The sequence below is a fragment of the Bacillus rossius genome, chromosome 10 (assembly GCF_032445375.1).
Source record: "Bacillus rossius redtenbacheri isolate Brsri chromosome 10, Brsri_v3, whole genome shotgun sequence".
NCBI classification, from domain to species: domain Eukaryota; kingdom Metazoa; phylum Arthropoda; class Insecta; order Phasmatodea; family Bacillidae; genus Bacillus; species Bacillus rossius.
Genome location: NC_086337.1, coordinates 56,357,399 through 56,375,996, shown reverse-complemented (window position 1 = coordinate 56,375,996; position 18,598 = coordinate 56,357,399). Strand labels below are relative to the sequence as shown.

Genomic DNA, 18,598 nt, shown 5'->3' with positions numbered 1-18,598 from the left:
CACAAAGACGCCGTGCTTGCGTGGTTAGGGGAAGCCTAATGATTCAGTCCCGACTTCAAGTGCAAAGTGGTTCTTAGTTCGTCTAAATCTGGAAGATCTTGTTTGAATCCTGTCCTTGCCTAGCCTGGCGACTTGGCTCACTGGCGTTCCTCGTACTTGCTAGAAGAACTGTGGGGCTTTGTGTGCCTGACAACGGCTTTGTTGTAAGAACCGACAGATGCTCGCCAGTCTGGGTATTGTGTTGCATGTTTTGACCTGTCACGCTGCATGCTCTTGCACAAGTTTTACCTCTCTTGTAGCTAGAAGTCATTCTCACAAAGCATTATGGTTTTTCAATTTGTAGTTTTATGTTTGTTCTTTTACATAAGTTCTTCTGTACTTCTGAGCGTGAGTAAGCCTGCAGTTAAATTATTTTATTCTTTTTTTGAAATTCTAGGTCATTACTGCATTATTTGTTCTATTTGACCGTTGGTTATTATAATTTTAGAACTCCTTTACCCCCATTACGTGAAGCCCTAATTGTTTTTAGCTGTGCTGGTTGGTAATGTGAGTATTGAATATTGTATGTATTCAGATTGCAATCTCGGTACGTTATAGTTGGGTACAGTTACTCTTGTCTGGGCGTGCTACTAGTGAGACATAATTACTCGTTGGCACTCCTTGGGCTGTTTACCAAACACGCTCTGAAGCGTATTCACACAATTGACACTTTGATAAGAAGGCTTTATTCTAGTGCACACAAGTTTCCCTGCCAAGATAAATGAACAAGTGTAAACATGTGTTTCTGCATGCAAATATTTCTAAGGCAGAGAGAGGAACTCAGGAGCATCTAAATGTTTCACTTGAAAAAATCAGTTGTGTTCACTTGTGAAATTTGGTGCAGGGTAGTGATTAGTATATCACACAGTAATTGTATCAGTTTGTGGCTAAAAGCATTTACCTATTACAGATGATAAACTGGTGTTCCCATTTCGGTGCATACATGCCACTCCATCAAGTTTTGTGTAAAAAATTTAATGGAGTTGGAGGCGAAACTGTGGCTAGATGTTATGTCCATTGTTTCAGCTGCTTCATGCATGTAAATGTTCAGTTTAAGGTTGTTCTGGCCTTAAGTAGGTATAAAAATTAAAAACTGCTGCCGAAACTTACCAACTGAACGTTTCTCTTGTTCACTTGTCGATGGTCTTCCACTTTTTAGAGTTTGATTGCTTACATTCCCGACACAAGACCTTCGATAATATATTTTCGGAATGTTTCATGTAGCAGAACAGGTTGTGTTGAGTTTAGTTTGGCACATGCTACACAAATGGAAACTATTTACAAGTGAGACTTTTAAAATCCAAAAATAAAGTTTGTGCTACCACTTCAAATACTTTTTCGCAAAACCATAACTGGAGCAGTAATGATCTGCTTGTTTGGCAGCTCCCACGTGTGTCGTATACTCTATTACTAACTGTGGCGTAGGTATCTCTTCTTTTTTGGTTTTGTAACATGCCTTTATTAGCTTCACTTGTAACTAACGAAGTATGTAAACAAATCTTGGAAGTCCATTTTAACCTACTTATAATTGTCGTATCAATTTAAAAAAACTTAGCAAGTATATGTAATCCAGATGACCATACAATAATGTGGTACCATCGTATTGCTCTGATGGAGCTAAAAGGTGGATAGTGGAACTCTTCAGTGGCTACTAGTAAACTGTACAGTTTAATACAATGTAACAATAAATGAGTAACAAATATATATATATATATATTTTAAACTATGTACTTATTTGTAGTTCTCTGCATCATCAAATCATCACCACATTTGAATTATGACATGTACTCAACATAGTTGTACATCGTTCATCATGCCAAGGTAGCACCATCATTTTATCATCAATTTTATAAGCTTTCACATTGTGTTCTTTTGAGTTTTAGATTATTTTTTTCCCTAATTTGAGTTGGTAGTCCCTATTTTGTAGTACAGTTCCTGGCAGATAAACACCCTTTTTAATAAGCTTGCAAGGTCAACACGTGTATAAAATATATATCTAAAGAGGAAGTATGCCACTTTCTATGTATATTTTAGACCACTGCTATCAATACCAAAATGATACAAGTAGTGAAAGTATGTTTGGGTCGTAATAAGGCATTGGTAGTTGCATAACTATAACATGATTTGTGGCCTAAAATTGAATCATTCAGAGAACCTGCTGTCACATAAATCCGAAGACCAGTCATTAAGACAAGTCATATGTTTATTTCTTTTTTGTGGGTTATATATTTTGAAAGAGAATTTACTGCAAAATGTTGACTTGGGCTAGTATTCTAATAATTAACTACCAGTATATTTAAGTGTTTTTTTACTTGGCTGAGCCTAAACATATTTGGCCTACTCTCTCTTGCAGCATTGGTAGACTACACATGTAGGTTTCCAAAATATTTGCAGGAAACATTTCCGTGCAAAAATGTCTTCCAAGAAACCAGATGAATCCAACCAATCTACAGGAGAAAAAATTCTAGCAGATATGTTGTTGCTTTTCTTCCCAAATTTAACAAAACACTGTGTAAAGCCATAATTTCTTCCAGAGATACATCTTTCCACCTCCACCTGATGGAATGTTGTTTCAGTGGCCTGATCTTAAAAATTTTTTGTTTTTCATCAGCATTTTGTTTCTGCTCTGATTTCCTGAAAAAGACAAACACGGAAAATAAAGTTGTACAAATTGTATAGCGTCAGTTACATAAAGGTGGCCTCCTGTATCGTTTGAGTCAAAAGGAAGGCAAACAAGATCACCGTCATTTTCTGTGCACTCCTTTCAATTTTCGCAAACAGTATCTTGCAACACACTATCATTGTCGTTTTCATCACTGGAAACGGAATACGAGGTTCGAGCATCATCATCATCATCATTCATCATCTACTGAATCGCTACCAAAGTCTTGAAAATCTCTTTCATCACTTGTTTACATCGTTTTAAATATTACAGCAGTGTTTCCATAGACAGTATATGTAGTAATCTCTGCTTGAGACCTGTACTGCATAAAGAAATTTGGTTGTGTTTCGAAACATCCATATAATAGTGAAACGTGGTTCAAGATGTTTCGAGAGCCAGGCTTGAGAAAGGATTGGAGCAGAAAATTAAAGATGGCGGACCAGGCTTGACCTAGGAGTGACGTATATTGGTAGGATCAGAATTACAGAATTCTGACGTAGAGGCTCGTGTCTGCCATCCAAGGCCTTAAGGTGTAGGTAGGCGTGTAACAAATTTTAAATAAATAAATGTATCAAAGTTTATAAGTGGTGAATTTCTACCGGTACAACTTCTAGCCATTTTGTACCAGGTTTGGTGAATCCTGTGCTTGCAAATGTGAAGCCAATTACTTTTTTTTTTATTGGTGAATCCATAGTACTGAAATGTAACTATTTTTAATTATTTTCTGGTAACCTAGCTGAATATTGAGAAACACAAGTTGTTTGAAATAACTTTGAAATGTATTTTAATTGTGATACTAACTTTTAATATTTTCTAAATGATCTACGACCCCGGGAGTCTTGTGCTCTGGTGTCTCTGTTTTCCTTGCACCCTCAAACCCAGTTGCGATGCTCGACTCTTCAAGCTGGCATGGAGTTGGTATTAACGTCGTGTAAAATGTCCATACACATGTTTAAAATTAATGACTGCTGAAGTATTGTGCTCTTTTTTTTTTTACTATAAAGAATACAACTAAAAACACTAATGAATACCACAGTAGACTTGGGATTAATTATATTAAAAAATTTAAGTATTATAATAAGTCATTACAAATTTTGTTAGCTTCTTAATTTAATCATTAGCTATAATTAGTAATGAAAATTACTGCAAGCATCCAATCACTATAGTTCTGTCTCACAAACTGCAGTCATCGGAGTGCTGCAGATGTGTTAACTAATGCAATAAATGCAGACACTGGTAAACAAGTGTTCTGAGTATAATTTTGCAGAGCAACAGAACTTTTTGGTGAGAGGTTGTTCTTGTTAGTGTGACGTACTAATGTATATCTAAGTACACACAAGAAACAAGGGTATTGCATCGTAGAATCATAAAGTAATTCTTAAAATACCCGTGCGGTGATTGTAATCAGTTAATTTTTTTCAGTAGTTAACATTTCCAGAAACTATTTTTAACTCCAAATGGTTTGATATTTCTTTTGAGTTTCCCCAACTACGGTCTGTAGTATGGTGTGAAATATTTTTTTTAATAGTGTCGTGATGTGAACGGTAAGAAACGTCAATTTTTCCAAAAAAGCATTTTGTGTGTAGATTTTATTTTTTCACATGACATGGTAGTATCTTGAGTCAAGGCCTTGTCTGCTTTACTAGCCACGTGGAAGGGATAAAAAGTAATTTTATGACAATGTTATAACTCAAATCAAATAGACTTAATTTTGTTTGAAAATATATTTTTAGTTAATTTATATTGTATGTTCTGCTCGGGAAAAAGTTAGTTAGGAACCGGAAGGAAAAGACGAAGTGTTTAGTGTTTCCTTAGGCAGTAGTATATGTAGTAATCTCTGCTCGAGACCTGTACTAACTGCATGAAGAAATTTGGTTGTGTTTCGAAACATCCATAGAATACTGAAGAATGGTTCGAAAATGTCTGGAGAGCCAGGCTCGAGAAAGGATTGGGGCAGAAAATTAAAGGCCTTTGTCAGCTTCACTAGCCCACACGGATGGGATGGAAAGTAATTTTGTGAAGATGCAGTAACTCGAATCAAACGGACGTAAGCCTAGATTTAATTTAAGTTTGACAATATATATTTTTAGTTGACCTGTGTTGGTCGGGGAGAAGTTGCCGGGGTGTTTGTTGCTGTCGGCCGGACTGTTTGGTGGGGAAGACGCGTGTCGGGAGCGTGCTGCAGGCGTGCCGCGCTGCTTGCAGACCTGTTCACCAACACGGACATGTTCGACCTGGAGAACGACCTGCCCGACGAGCTGATGTCGTCCGGCACGTGGGGCAGCGCGGTGGAGCCGGCGGCCGGCAGCAAGCCCCCCGCGACGGGGCCCGGCCCCGGCCCCCCGGGCGGGGGCCTCCAGAACGGGGCCGTGGACCAGCCGACGCCCGACCAGCGACAGCTCTCGCACCACCTCATGCAGCAGCAGCAGCAGCAGCAGCAGCAGCAGCAGGTATGTCTGATCACCCACGCTGAAGTCGCCTGAACGTGCGCATGATTCAAGTTTTAAATGGTAAAATTTAAAAGAAAGAAAAAATCCCTTATAATACAGTAGAATCCCGCTAATCCGATCTAATTGGGACCGAACCCTGTTTGGATTAGCGAAAATTCGGATTAGGCGGAATTTTGTCATATGATGCCATATATTGTCTTTTTGAGGCGTATTTAGTTTCTGATATATCAAATATGTAAGGAAGGACAGACGAAAAATACACCTTTATTATTTAGCGTACATATTTAGTGTCATATAATATTTTTAAATAATCACATAGATAGATAGATAAATTTTAAGTTTCTTATGTACATATTAATAAACGTACAACATTACTTGAATAAAACTTGTTTTTCTTTACTTTTCTTAGTTCTTGAATGATATCAAAAAAATTTTTTATCCTAGCCCTTTTCGGATTAGGCGAATTTTCGGATTAGCGGGACTCTACTGTACAACTTTACTTCCAGCTTAATTTTATTATTTATTATTTTATTTATTACAGTTGTGACATGCACACCAACACCTCATAGAGAGGGTACTAGGGTGTGCACGTTAGTTTTTATACTAGTATTAACAAAACAAAAATCCTGTTTGGACGAGCAAGGTACGAATTAGTAGGACTCTTACCGTCACACGGTTAGTCTGTAACTGTACTAGAAAACATAGTTCACACCACAAAATGTTCGCTAGATTACCTCGTACCGAATGTGTGTTAAAAAAATACTTTTGTCGCAAAAATTTCAAATCTTTAAAGGTTCTGTCTTGCTTGCAACGTTGTTCATTTCATTTTGATGTTGTTACTACTACTTTAGGGCTATTTCTTTAACTAGCCACAATAGCTCTCTTGCCTCCAGATGGTTGCAAGTGTTCCTAATGCCAGTAAGTAGGCACACGAGAAGGTGTTCCTGATTGTGATCACTTGCGTGGCATGTTACAGCTTGCCAGTAAGGTTTAGGTATGTATCTGGTGGCGGAGTTGGTGACCGAACTGCAGATGCAAAGGAGCTACAATGATATATCTAAATGAAAGGCCTTTAAACTGGAAGCATGGGCCACTTGCCCTAGCCCTCCATCCTGTCTCATTTGAGCGTCACTCATGATTTAGGCCATTCATTTTGATTGATTGAACTTTTTTGTGTTAAATTAATATTCTGAAGGTATTTTCAGTTAAAAAAAAAATTTTGTGTGTACTAGTTTGCACAAGTATATTTAATAAGTTGTATTCAAATACAAATTCGACTTCAAGTACAATCACTGCAAACTGAAGAATACAGTACACTCCCGATTATCTGGGGTGATGACTTTCATTATTTTGTAGTTTGTGAAGATTTTCTGGATCAATATGTAAAGTAGTGTGATCTGGGAAATAAGACAAATAAAAACTGAAGTGAAAATTGTGTTAGGTTAAATTATGAAAGCTGTATAAAAACTTTTTTTCCCCTTCAAACATTTAACTATAATTACGAGTGGGGTAAACGTGTTTGGAAAGGATAGCTCAGTTAATTGAAGAGTTTAATTTATTAACTTCTTTTTACACTTGATTTCATTTATAACACTTAATAAGTATGTCTACGAATTAATGACTTATTCGTTTAGTTCACATATTGCACTCCCGGTGGAGCTCGGCTCGACAGTGGCTGGCACTTCTCGTCTGTTGCACACGACACTCCCGATGCATCGGTCTTCGCACACGAAGCCCGTCGCTCGCCCACGTTCGCTCTCCCAGGGGTCATCTGCCCCCACCTCACGTCATTGCCTCGGAGGCATTCCCCTCAGCCCCCTTCTGGAGTGATCTCACGCCCCTTCCAAGTGTTGCGTCATCAGGGTCGACAGTGGCGTGCTAGTTACCCCACTCACGTGCCGAATCCTCCAGAGGCGCCGATGATGGTGGAAGTGGGGAGAGGGGTGTAGCAAAGAGCCGTTACTAATCTGGTTAGGCGTCGTAACTGTAATGGACCGCGCTCCATCCGCAGGCTCCGCATCCCCACCTTCACAACAATATTTTTTAACAAACATTTTACGTGTAATTATTCTAGCTGACCTTACTCAACCAACCTTTCACTTCAGTAATATTTGTCTAATCTCCCAGACGCAGCTACACATTATTTTTTTTTCTATACGTGTTTGTTTTGTTATGTGGAAAAAGAAATTCTTGGTTTACAATTATTCTGACTATTCATTATTTGAATTCAATATTCACATTTGAAAATGATTTTGTATGCATATTTGTATTCAATTTTAATAATGAACTGATATTTAATACAGTGTTTGAAACGGCCACTAGTTTGGCAGTTCTACAGGACAGGAGTGAAGTGTGAATGCATGTGATGAAGGGACCTGGGCCCCTTCCCTCGCTAACACTGGCTGGATCCGCCTCTGATTCAGCGCGTGTTCCAGGGCAAGAACCTGATAGCGAGCGCGCTGGCGATGGCGTCAGATGCGCACGGCAGCAAGAGCCCCGGCCTGCAGTCCCCGCCCAACGTGTCGGTCAGCAAGGGGGGAGACTCCATCGTGGGGGGGCTCATGGCCCCCAACAGCGTGCAGGGCCTGCCTGTCGCCATGGTACGTCAGTCTCTGTCTTTCCTAGTAAGTGCGACGACCGCGTGTCTGGCGTCGGGGCCGGGCGAGTAACCTCCTGCAGCGCACCGCTCGGTGAACAAACCTTTATTTCACTGTGAGGCACATAACCTGGTTTGCAGAATCTTTAACGCCTATGCACAGTCTTTTAATATAATCGAATTTTAATGATTAAATGCTTGAATATTAACGAAATAAATCAAAGGAAAGAACTAAAATGTGTGGAAATTTATTTAACTGTACATACTAATGTGAAATAACCGATAAAATCTGAAACGATACAAATATAATTTAAATACATCCACATATACCGAAATGAGTCGAAACCTAATATAACAAACAAAATCCCTTGATACAATAAAAATTAAATGATTTGTACCCAGATGTAATTGAATAAATAAAATGAAGTAAAATCACATAAAAAAAGCATCAAAAGAACCCATTTGTTATGAAATAAAAGTACATTAATATAATGGAATTTCAGTGAAATTATGCCTACGCACAGTTCACTAGTAAATTAAAACCTCAATAAAAAAGTTCTTGTTTTGTTGTCATTTATAAACTAATAACAAACACATCTGAAAGGCTGTCTCAAGAAATTGTAATGCTGAGGTACATTACCCATTGATTATAATTTTGTCAGTATTTTTTATTTTGTTATGCTTGAGGTCTTTTGCTTCCAAAGTGACGGTCGCATAATGATGTTTTTTTTTTTTTTTTTTTTTTGGAGTGTCCACGCTGAGGTTGTAGGTAAGCCCTGATCATGGTAGTTTTTGGCACTCTTGTCGTGCTGTTAATTTTGCACTGTAGGCTGTCTACTGGATTAAGTTGTGGATTAAGCAGAGAATTATGTCTATAAAAAATTTTTTAGAATTGATGGGTTTTGCATTGTGTCAGTCGCATCTCATTCGCAGGCTCTCTTTCTTTCTCCTAAGTTTTCAGGTTTGGATCAACTTATTTTTATGTTGGCTCCAATAATCCAGTCAGCCTTTAGAAATCAAAGCTATGTTGCCTAACTTACTTTAGTTCTACGCATTGGCTGCAGATCGGTGTTTGCTCTTGAAAATTAATGTTGTTCAGTTTTAAAATAAATACTATATTGCGTTCCAGTTCCTTAAGTTTCCAGGCATTTGAATCATTGTTCTTTGAAGGAGGTTTACAACCTTGCTTTTAACTTCACCTGCCCTTGTTTATCGTGTGTTGCCGATCCTTGCGTTGTAGAGTTTATAAACCAGGCCCCAACGCATTAGACGCAAAATGTAAGACAAGTCTGGGAAGTTCAAGCAACCAATCGGCAGTGAGGACTGGTTGAATCTTGAGTGTAGGAGACTGAAGTGAGTATTTATAAAAATATTTGGGAAAAAAATAGAATACAACCTTAATCACAATTTCCTTGTGTAACCCAACTAATAAGTTTTTCATGATAAAAATTTTTTTAAAGTTTTTTCGTTATTAAAATATCACTTGTCTTGAGAATTAACAGTAGGGATAAGGAAAATTATGCAAAATCCCTTTAAAACGGTTGTATTTTATTTTAGTTGTAAGTTACTGTTTTTGGGTTTAATATACTTGAAAACTTGTTTAATGTTTTTACAAAATAAAAAAAACAGTACTGTTTATCCATTAAAACATGTACTCATTGTGTACATTAAGTAATTTTTACTTTAAATTGTAAATTGAACATTTTTTAAAGTAAATGAAAACATGGGAAGGGGGGGTGATAAGTGTTTAATTTATTTTTTAAAAAAAAAAAAAATATATATATATATATATATATATTTTTTAAGAATGTTTTGGGGAACGGTATTAGAATCTGTTTAAAGATAAACATAAATAAGTCTAGTAAAATTTTGCCAGTGTTAATTTTTTAATTTACTATTTTCACTCTAATATTTTTCTTAGAATCTTTATCCTCGTATCGTTAAATTTTTTCTTTGAATCTTGAATCTTTTGAATACTGGAAGTTTAGTGGGATTTGAGGATTCGACAAGTCCATCCCTAATTCTTAATTGTACAAATAGTTAAATAAAAATAAAAATAGAAACTGAGTTGTTTTGAAAACCTTTCTGAAAAAGAATTGACACTTCAAACACATTCTATGTTGACATTTAATCCCACTTTTAGTTGATACCAAATTACTGGTGTATGTATATGAATGTTACAGAACAAAAATATAGTTTTTTATAAACTTAACCTAAATCATTTGACAAAAAAAGTAATACCCTGGGCGCAAGATGTAACTAATGTAGTTTTTCTATAACATTGTTTTTTTTTTTTTGTGCGTGTCTCTTTCTCTCTTTCTTTCTCTTTCCTTTCTCTCTCTCCTTTCTCTCTCTCCTTTCTCTCTCCCTCTCTTTCTCCCTCTCTTTCTCCCTCTCTCCCTATATCTCTCCTTATCTCCCACTCTACCTCTCTCACCCTCCCTCCTCCCTTCCCCCCTCTCCCCCTCTCCCTCTTTCTCCCTCTCCCCCCACTCTACCCCTCTCTCGCTCTCTTCCCTCCCCCCCCCCACACACACACACACAATCACACAATTTTATTTTCAAAAACATGTTTTGTATCACAAAAATCAGTGTTAATATTTTTCCTGGGAGGGTGGGGAAATGAGGGTAGGCTTTACCAAGCAGCCCACTGTAAATGTAATAAATGTTCTTTTAGTGCTGATGGTGGTACAGTTGACATAACTACTACAAGGAGATTGAAGTGAGCCCGGAGGCTGTCGGGTGTAGCGTGGGGCGGTGGTGTGTGTGGTGCAGGTGAGCATGAACAACTCGGTGGCCACGAGCGGGGGCATGGTGATGACCAGCAGCGGCATGGTGGGGGGCGGGCTGGTCGGCAAGCAGGCGGTGGCGTCCATGATGGGCGGCCACCACGCCGTGCCCAACGGGCCGCTGATGGCGCGCACGGTGGTGGCGGCCATGCAGCAGCAGCAGCACCTGGCGGCGCGCGGGCACGCCGTGGGCATCGGCGCGGGCCAGGGACCTCGCATGCAGGTGCGTGCTCGTCAGGTTCCCGAACCTGTATCATGTCGGATAGCACCAGGGTGGCTGGCTGGGGGCTGGAGACCACCACGTAAAAGAAAAAAAAACACACACCCCCATAGAGGGGCTAAAGAAATAAGGAGAGGTGAAGAGACTGAAAGTAGGGGTCTGCACAGTGACGCAGTGTAGTGCCCCTTGTGGCCAAAACCCCGAACTACAAAAAGTCCAAGCACAGCATGAAGTGCTAGCTGGAGGGAGTGGGATAATAGAAAGTGCATGCACCGTGCAAAAACGGTGTATCGGCGCAGGCCGAATGCGCCTGGAAGCGCAAGGCACCTGAGCCGCACGGAAGGGGGCGGACGCTGAAACTCTGCAGAGGGTCGCGCTGCTTGCGCAAGCATCTGGCCAGGAAGTCACCAGCCTGGACAGCTGGGAGAGGTTGGGTAGGCCTCCGCCGGGTCCCGGTGAGACGTGGGAGAACGGGGTAGGCGCCAGCTATGCTGCGTCTGTAGAGCTCGGGACGCAGCCACTAGTCTGGCCAGCCGAGTGAGGCAGGGGGTGACGGTGGTGTCCATACTGGGATGGGTAACCTCGGCCCCTGGACATGGCCGGAACTCTTAACACCTCTCCTGTTACTACAGTTGTGTATTTTATGAAAGAAAAAAAAAATGATTTCTAAAGGCCAATTTTTATTTCATAGGATAAACTATTTTTAAGCTGTCGTTCATTACTAACGAGACATCACATTAATTAATATAGCTTTTAATTGTTATTTATATTTAATGATATCAAACATTTTGTTGCAAAAATATTTTTAAACTAATATGGCATCATTCAGTTATATTTTCTTAAAAGTAATATTTAAATATTATCAGATAATGGTTTTGATAAAATAAAACAATAAAATGTATTTCCTAAATTCTTTTTCTTTTGTAAAATAATTTTTATTGTGCATTTATTACATTTTTTATTGGATTATAAAATGTGTAAAACTTTTGTGCTCTATGATGTATATCTGACAGCATAGCAAACTACAAGGACAGCTCTAGTAAAAATTGTACATTGGAAAGAGAGATTAAATTCCCATCAAAATGCACACTGCAATCTGAGGATGAGACACATTATAGTTTAAACATTTTGCAGTCTTTGAACATTTCCTTCATTTAACTTTGATACCTTGAGGGCTCTTAATTTGTACTATGGATCCCATGAAAATTCTTGATAAACATTTAATTCCAGTCGGATAAAAACTAGTGCTATGCAGGATCTCAAAATTCGGTAAAGGTTTTGGTATGAAAAAAATGTGAGGAGTAATCCATTCCTGCTCAAAAAATTTTTGAACAAAAAATTCCATTGGACTCTAGCTGCATGCAATGTTTCGCATATGCAGTTTGCGAGTGTTCCACGGTTCTGTTTAGTTGCGCGTTATTTTAATGTATCATTAAGGCAGCCAGTTTGTGCTGAGGATGTAAACAGAATAAACAGTGTTTGTTTTTTCTCTCTCAGCTTTGAAAACCAGCATTGTGGAAGTAAGCATTTTAATATTCTTCATTAAAATTTAAACTAAACTTTGTTTTTCAATATTATAAAGTAGCTTAAAGTTAGATGTGCAAGTTGAGTAAAACCACTAGGTTGTCGTTCATACGTCCCGTATTGATGAGTACTTCCATGTGCTGACGCTGTCTGTCAGCAAAGTGCAGCCGTTAAGGAATCACGACTGTGGTGTGTGTTCCGCGCAGAGCCCCGGCATGTCCGGCATGGGGCAGATGGGCCAGGGCATGGGCGCGGGCAGCCCGTACGGGTACGGGTCCCCCGGCGGGGGGGTGGCGGGCCCCCAGGTGGTCAGCGTGGGCTCGGTGGGGACCAACGTGGCGGTGGTGGCCCCTCAGCAGCGCGCCATGGCCGCTCTCCAGGCCCACCAGAGGTTCGGGGCGTCGGGCGGCGGCTCCATCGGTGAGTGTTTGATGGACCAATCAAATCTTCTAACCCTCTTGAGAATATATCCTTTCACAAGACCTTAAAAAAATTTTGACACCGGACCTATGAATTCCTACAATTTTACCTTTTTGATAAAATTTGCCTGTTAATAAGTCTAAATTTCCAAGTAGCTTAGGAAACTTGTAATCAAGGAAGTTACTTTGTGTAATTGCTAGACTTCTGCACGTTGCTGTATTTTATAAAATTAAATTCCATTTTTACCTGAAAACCAGTGCACAATTTTTTTTAAAATGGTGTGCGGCTGATTTGAAGCTTGATATTTATTTCGTAAATATGTATAAAAATTATGTAGGAAATGTTAATTATAAAGTTTTTAAAAGGTGGTTAGTAAAGGTGTTAAGTACGGCGAGGATGGATGCGTGTGCAGGCGGTCCTTCGGTGGGTGGGGGCGAAGGCGGCATGGCGCAGCAGGCCACTCCCCCGGCCCCCTCGCCGGCCCAGCCCCAGTCGGGGGCGCCGAGCGGGGGCCAGCCGGGCCCGCAGGCGGCCACCCAGGGCCAGACCACGCCCACCGCGGCCGCCCCCACCACGGCCGACCCCGAGAAGAGGAAGCTGATCCAGCAGCAGCTGGTGTTGCTGCTGCACGCGCACAAGTGCCAGCGCCGCGAGAGCCAGAACAACGGCGAGGTGTGGCAGGTAAACATCATCTCGGTACTGCGTTTCCCCGGTAATGTAGTGTATTGCTGGCGACCAACGCACGTACGTCTGTCTTCCTAACGTCAGTTTAAACCTCATCTGACAAGTGAATGTTTTCTAAAGATTTGAAATTGTGACATTCCAACCGACAAAAAACAGTACCACCAATATATGTAAAAAAAACAGAAAGACGCCATATGGTGATTGTGCTGTAACAGTTTGTATTTGTGTTACTCTAAATGAAACGTTTGAAGCAGCTAGTCGCTAAAAACTTCAGGATTTCTATTAAAATATAAAATCCTTTAGCGTAGAAAAAAAATGAAACTAAAAATTAATGGCCTATAAATTGTCGAAACTACAATGGCTGCTTCTCCAAATAACTACACTGTAGGATATTACATTGCCGAGATTTCGGTCATATTGCTAACTGTAGTTTGAACTGTTTGGGTGGTGATTGGGGGAGAGAGAGATGCAGCGTGTTGGGGGGTATGCGTTGCAGTGCATGCTGCCGCACTGCAAGACGATGAAGAACGTGCTGAACCACATGACGACGTGCCAGGCGGGCAAGTCCTGCCCCGTGCCGCACTGCTCCTCCTCCCGACAGATCATCTCCCACTGGAAGCACTGCACGCGCTCCGACTGCCCCGTGTGCCTGCCCCTCAAGCAGGCCAACAAGAACCCCAACATGTCCAGCGGTGAGTGCGAGTGAACCCCCCCCCTCCCGTGTCTCCGTTAGCGTGTTCTTTTTGTTTTCACAAAGTTTATTATTTAGTGTGTGACGTGAATACTGGAAGTAATTGAATAGGAACTCTAATCATATACACTTTGGTTTCATATCTCATAGCATTGTATAAATGATCTGTTATTTTTCGTGGATGTGAATTTTCTTAAAAAAAACTAGCATTAGTATTTTTTTCAAGAAAGTAGAGATGGGCCGAGACTCAAAATTAGTGGTGCACCGATATGACTTTACCGATTACCGATTCGATTACCGATTATGAGAGCAATAATCGGCAGATACCGATTATAATGAACAAATTTTGTTTAGTTGTAATAATGCACGCAAAAATTTTTATTCCCATGTGAATTTAATAACAAGATTAGGTAAAATTCAGAATACAGTTATAATAACAGTATAAAAATCTATAAAATACACTATTAATTCATTGCAAAGTGTAAATTAAATTAACTTCTATTTATATTTGTTATTGTAAACAACTTGAACTAGTCTAATAATTGTAATTTACAATGGGTAAGTTTTTGTTACGGAAAACTAGCCTTATTATCGACTATCACATAAGGTTGCACCGAGAAATTACCGTTTAACAATGTAAACATGTTGCTTTATTTTGTTCACTTGAGTTCAAAGAAAAATGTTTCCACAATTCACATTTTTTTCTCCCTACTCGCCATCTCACTATAATTATATTAAAAGAACTCAAAACCAATTCTGGCACATGTGATTTTATTTATGTTGACTGAATATATAAAATTATAAATACTTTTTCACTTTTCACGTCACATACAAATAACACAACAACGGATAATGTTACCAAAGACGCCCATAACGAGTTTGTAAAACGCAGTGATAAACTCTAGAAGGTATCGGGACCACGATTTTGAACAGCTACGACTCGAAAAGATCGATTGTCATAGAATCCACTGCAACTGCTTGTGGTATTTTGATTGCGTGCCATCTATTTTACGTCTCTGGCTATAGGTAATGTACAAGGCCACTAAACAAAATACAGAACAAAAGACGAAACGTAAATAAACGTGTAGGAAAAATGTATTTTTTATTGTTCGAGGCAATGAGATTTATTAAACTTAACGAAATATCTGTAATCATGATATGACGGAGTTAGATGAATTTTGTAATATATACCAATATTACCGTATTTCGTCCTAAAATGTGTAACAAAATATTACACGGTAAAAACCTACTTAATTACGCCGGGACATAGATAATCGGCAAAGTAATCGTTAAGAAAATCGCCGATTACGATTAATCGGTAAGTACCCATAATCGCTGATTACGATTCATTGGTATCCGCATCGGTGCACCACTACTCGAAATGTAGCGCCGAGTCGAGAAAGAGGGTAAAGCTTGACTCAGCTAGCAAGAACAAGACTAGAATTATTAACCTGATGTTTTAAAATGCCTTTTAAGACTCTTATGGAGCGGAGCCCTCACAGCGATGAGCCGGGCCGGCCACGTGTTTCTGCCCTCCGGGAGGCGTGGTTTACAGCCGAGGGTGGAGTCAGACGGGCAGACGCGACCGTGACGTACGTGCGGCCGGCTGCCGGCGTGGGGAGAGTCTCAGGGTTTCCACCCCTCCTTTTCTTCACTGTGCATTCCTTAGCCGTGGAGGAATGATCTTGCGCGCTGCGCTGGGAGCGCTCGTCCACAGGCCTCGGCGACACTCGTTTGCAGGCGGCTCTTACCTGTCTCAATAACTCTTATATGGAAGTTAATGTCTTTGAAGGCATCACGCCCAGTATAATGCCTGCAATTTAATATGTTCCTAGGCAAAGAATAGGAAGTATAACATATTCATAAATGTAATTATTTATGGTTATTTTCATACAATGTTATCTATAAGCTGTATTATTGTTTTTATAAAGACTTATTCAACAAAGTTTTTCAGAAAGAATTCAAACTCGCTAAAATTTACAAACATAAACCTTAACCATATTTTTCGGGCCGACAACAAAACCTAAATTAGAATTACGAGACCGGAATTCGATTTTGAATCCTTCGGAATGCAAGGTCATTGGCTTACACATATTTTTAAACCATTTTATATATGTTTTTATTGTAGACCTGAATCTTAATTCCTCCCCTCCCCCCCCCCCCCCCCCCAGAGTATTCTGAAACCTACACCCTCGCACCCGAAGTCGGCATGAGTCCAACTAGCTACGGATTTTTTTTCTTATAGGTGGCGTAGTTAACACAAACAAAGATAAAAAAACATTTAAATTTGTTTAAATGTTTCTATTTACCAAAACGAAAAATAGCAAAGGATATTTTCAATAATATTGTATGAAAATCTTACATTTTTGTATATATTTGCGTTTTTAAATTAATACTATGCAAGCTGAACAAAAAGTGTTGCATTAATTTTTAAAAAAATAAAGAAATAGTTATATTACATTTAAACACAACTGTAAACGAATACATTATATATAGACTATATGATCATTCTAATTTTCTAAATACACATATCATGATGGAATAAAATTTCATCAAAGACACACAATATTAATGTATGAGTTAAGAATATATATAATACTCATATTCACTTATAACAACATATTTAGAACTTTGGGAAATATATGATAGAATTAACTTGTGAAACGCTCTCTACATTAATGTAAAAATACCTATTTTAAATTTTAAAAAATGAAAGCGAATCTTTCAGTACTTGCCAGAGGTGTGCAAATATCTAACCTCTGTAATTGGCAAATAAATTTATAATACTCAACTCGGATACGAAATTTAAAATAATTCTTTAAGATAATGCCATACGTAGAGCCAAGATTATATGGTTTTATTTTGAACCTGATTTCGTCATTTAAAACCACACATTTCGTCGTTATTTCGTCTTTTTAAAAAATACGGGTTTTTTTAAGCTATTCATGGTACTTACACAATATATTTCACGATTGTGACATAAAAAATAGCAGTTGGGCCTATTGTGTTGTTTAGAATCACATGTAATCAACATTTTAATGTTCTGGTTGAACATTTTCTCTTAAAAAGTACCATCGCTCATCAGGTCATCACAGTTCCAATTTTTTGGATGACACATTAAAATAAGATACTATAGAAAGTTTTACTATGCACACTTTTACACAAAAATTACGAAAATGCTACCATTGTTAAAAGTTCTGCATTTTCTGGCTTCAGCGATCTTCTTCTGTCACTAACAATTAAAGAGTATGTTGAAAAAGACCGTTCAGAGTCGACGTTTGAGGTTGGTATCCAGAGTAACTACAAGGCTGCTGTTGAAAATTCTGAGTAATCTGCTTTCATTCGAAACAAAATCTCCATCACGTCGATGTGGTTCACATGTGGCTTTTGTTGTTCTTCAGCGACAATTTTTTTTGGGGCTACATATCCGCCTGCTAGAGTAAGCTTTGGTACCTGCTTGATGGAAGGTAGGGTCTGGGTGTGCTGTAAGAATTCTTTATCATCCACAAAATGTTTCCCATATTCTGAGGGTCAAAAAGTGCTCCAATATTTGTAAACAGATGCCGAGAAGGATCACAAGTGATCAGTTCATTAAGTTTCAGCAGACTCAAATTTGCTGTATGCTTGAACTTCTCTTTCAGTTCTGAAGTATGTACAGTTCTCATTGTTGACAAAATGTTGTCAACTGATTCTGGCAATATACCTTTTGTCAGAACCTCAATTACAGACTGCAATTTGTTTAGTCTGGATGACAGATGATGAGCACAAGGATATGAGCTGCCTTCCAACCAGTTGATGCATGACGTCGTACGGCTTACCTCTCCTTCCCTTGCCCAGACTTCAAGGTTCATCCCTCCCAGGCATACAAACCATCGTGTCTCTCTCCCCCTCCTACCTCAACGTCCTTTGGCATGTGAAACTGTCAACATCCTTCCTCCCCTTCTCCAAACTGCGTGCGACGAAACCAGGTTTGTATAGTCCATTTCTGGTAAAATGAAAAATTTTTAAGGGCCCCGCCACAGCCATTTACCGTTAATTGCTTTGATACAATTTGTTTGTTAGTTACACAACATTATTTCTGCTGGAAAATCACTGAAACTTCAAAATTTCTTTAATGGAAAAATTTATCAAGGCCGTAAAAGTATTCATTTTTACCGCAAATGAACTATACTCGCCCTTCCTGCCGGACAACATTCTCGGCGCGTGACGCATGGCAACTACAGTCGTGTGCCGCGCACAGCCACGAAAATACCTACGCGATTTCCAAACTACACTAGATATCCGACTGGAGTCTGTTTACGAAAAGCATTTAAGAATTTGTTAATGCTCAACTGGTTCGTTTGATATCGGATCAAGATGATTTAGAGGAGATAAAATGGCTAAAAGGCATGTTTTCGTAGTTTTAGGTGTAAAAAACCCGTTACAAATTTCTTGAAAGTATCAGAGGGAAATGCATTACACCTTTATTTTTATTTTTATTTTTACGCTATATAATGTTACGGTCACCACTCAAATTTCACAGT

General features: G+C 39.1%; 1 protein-coding gene across 5 annotated transcripts in view; it reads left to right on the top strand.

Moving 5' to 3' along the window:
- Window positions 1-18,598, top strand: part of LOC134536227 (CREB-binding protein) — an 85,769-nt gene that overhangs the window by 12,100 nt on the left and 55,071 nt on the right. For 3 of the 5 annotated variants that reach the window (XM_063375907.1, XM_063375910.1, XM_063375906.1), the window contains exons 3-8: window positions 4,907-5,151; window positions 7,575-7,775; window positions 10,523-10,759; window positions 12,487-12,700; window positions 13,113-13,381; window positions 13,881-14,076. In XM_063375907.1, coding sequence (XP_063231977.1) covers window positions 4,907-5,151; window positions 7,575-7,775; window positions 10,523-10,759; window positions 12,487-12,700; window positions 13,113-13,381; window positions 13,881-14,076 — 1,362 coding nt within the window. The remainder of the gene's footprint in view (window positions 1-4,906; window positions 5,152-7,574; window positions 7,776-10,522; window positions 10,760-12,486; window positions 12,701-13,112; window positions 13,382-13,880; window positions 14,077-18,598) is intronic. The other 2 variants (XM_063375908.1, XM_063375909.1) reach the window with 2 other exon arrangements.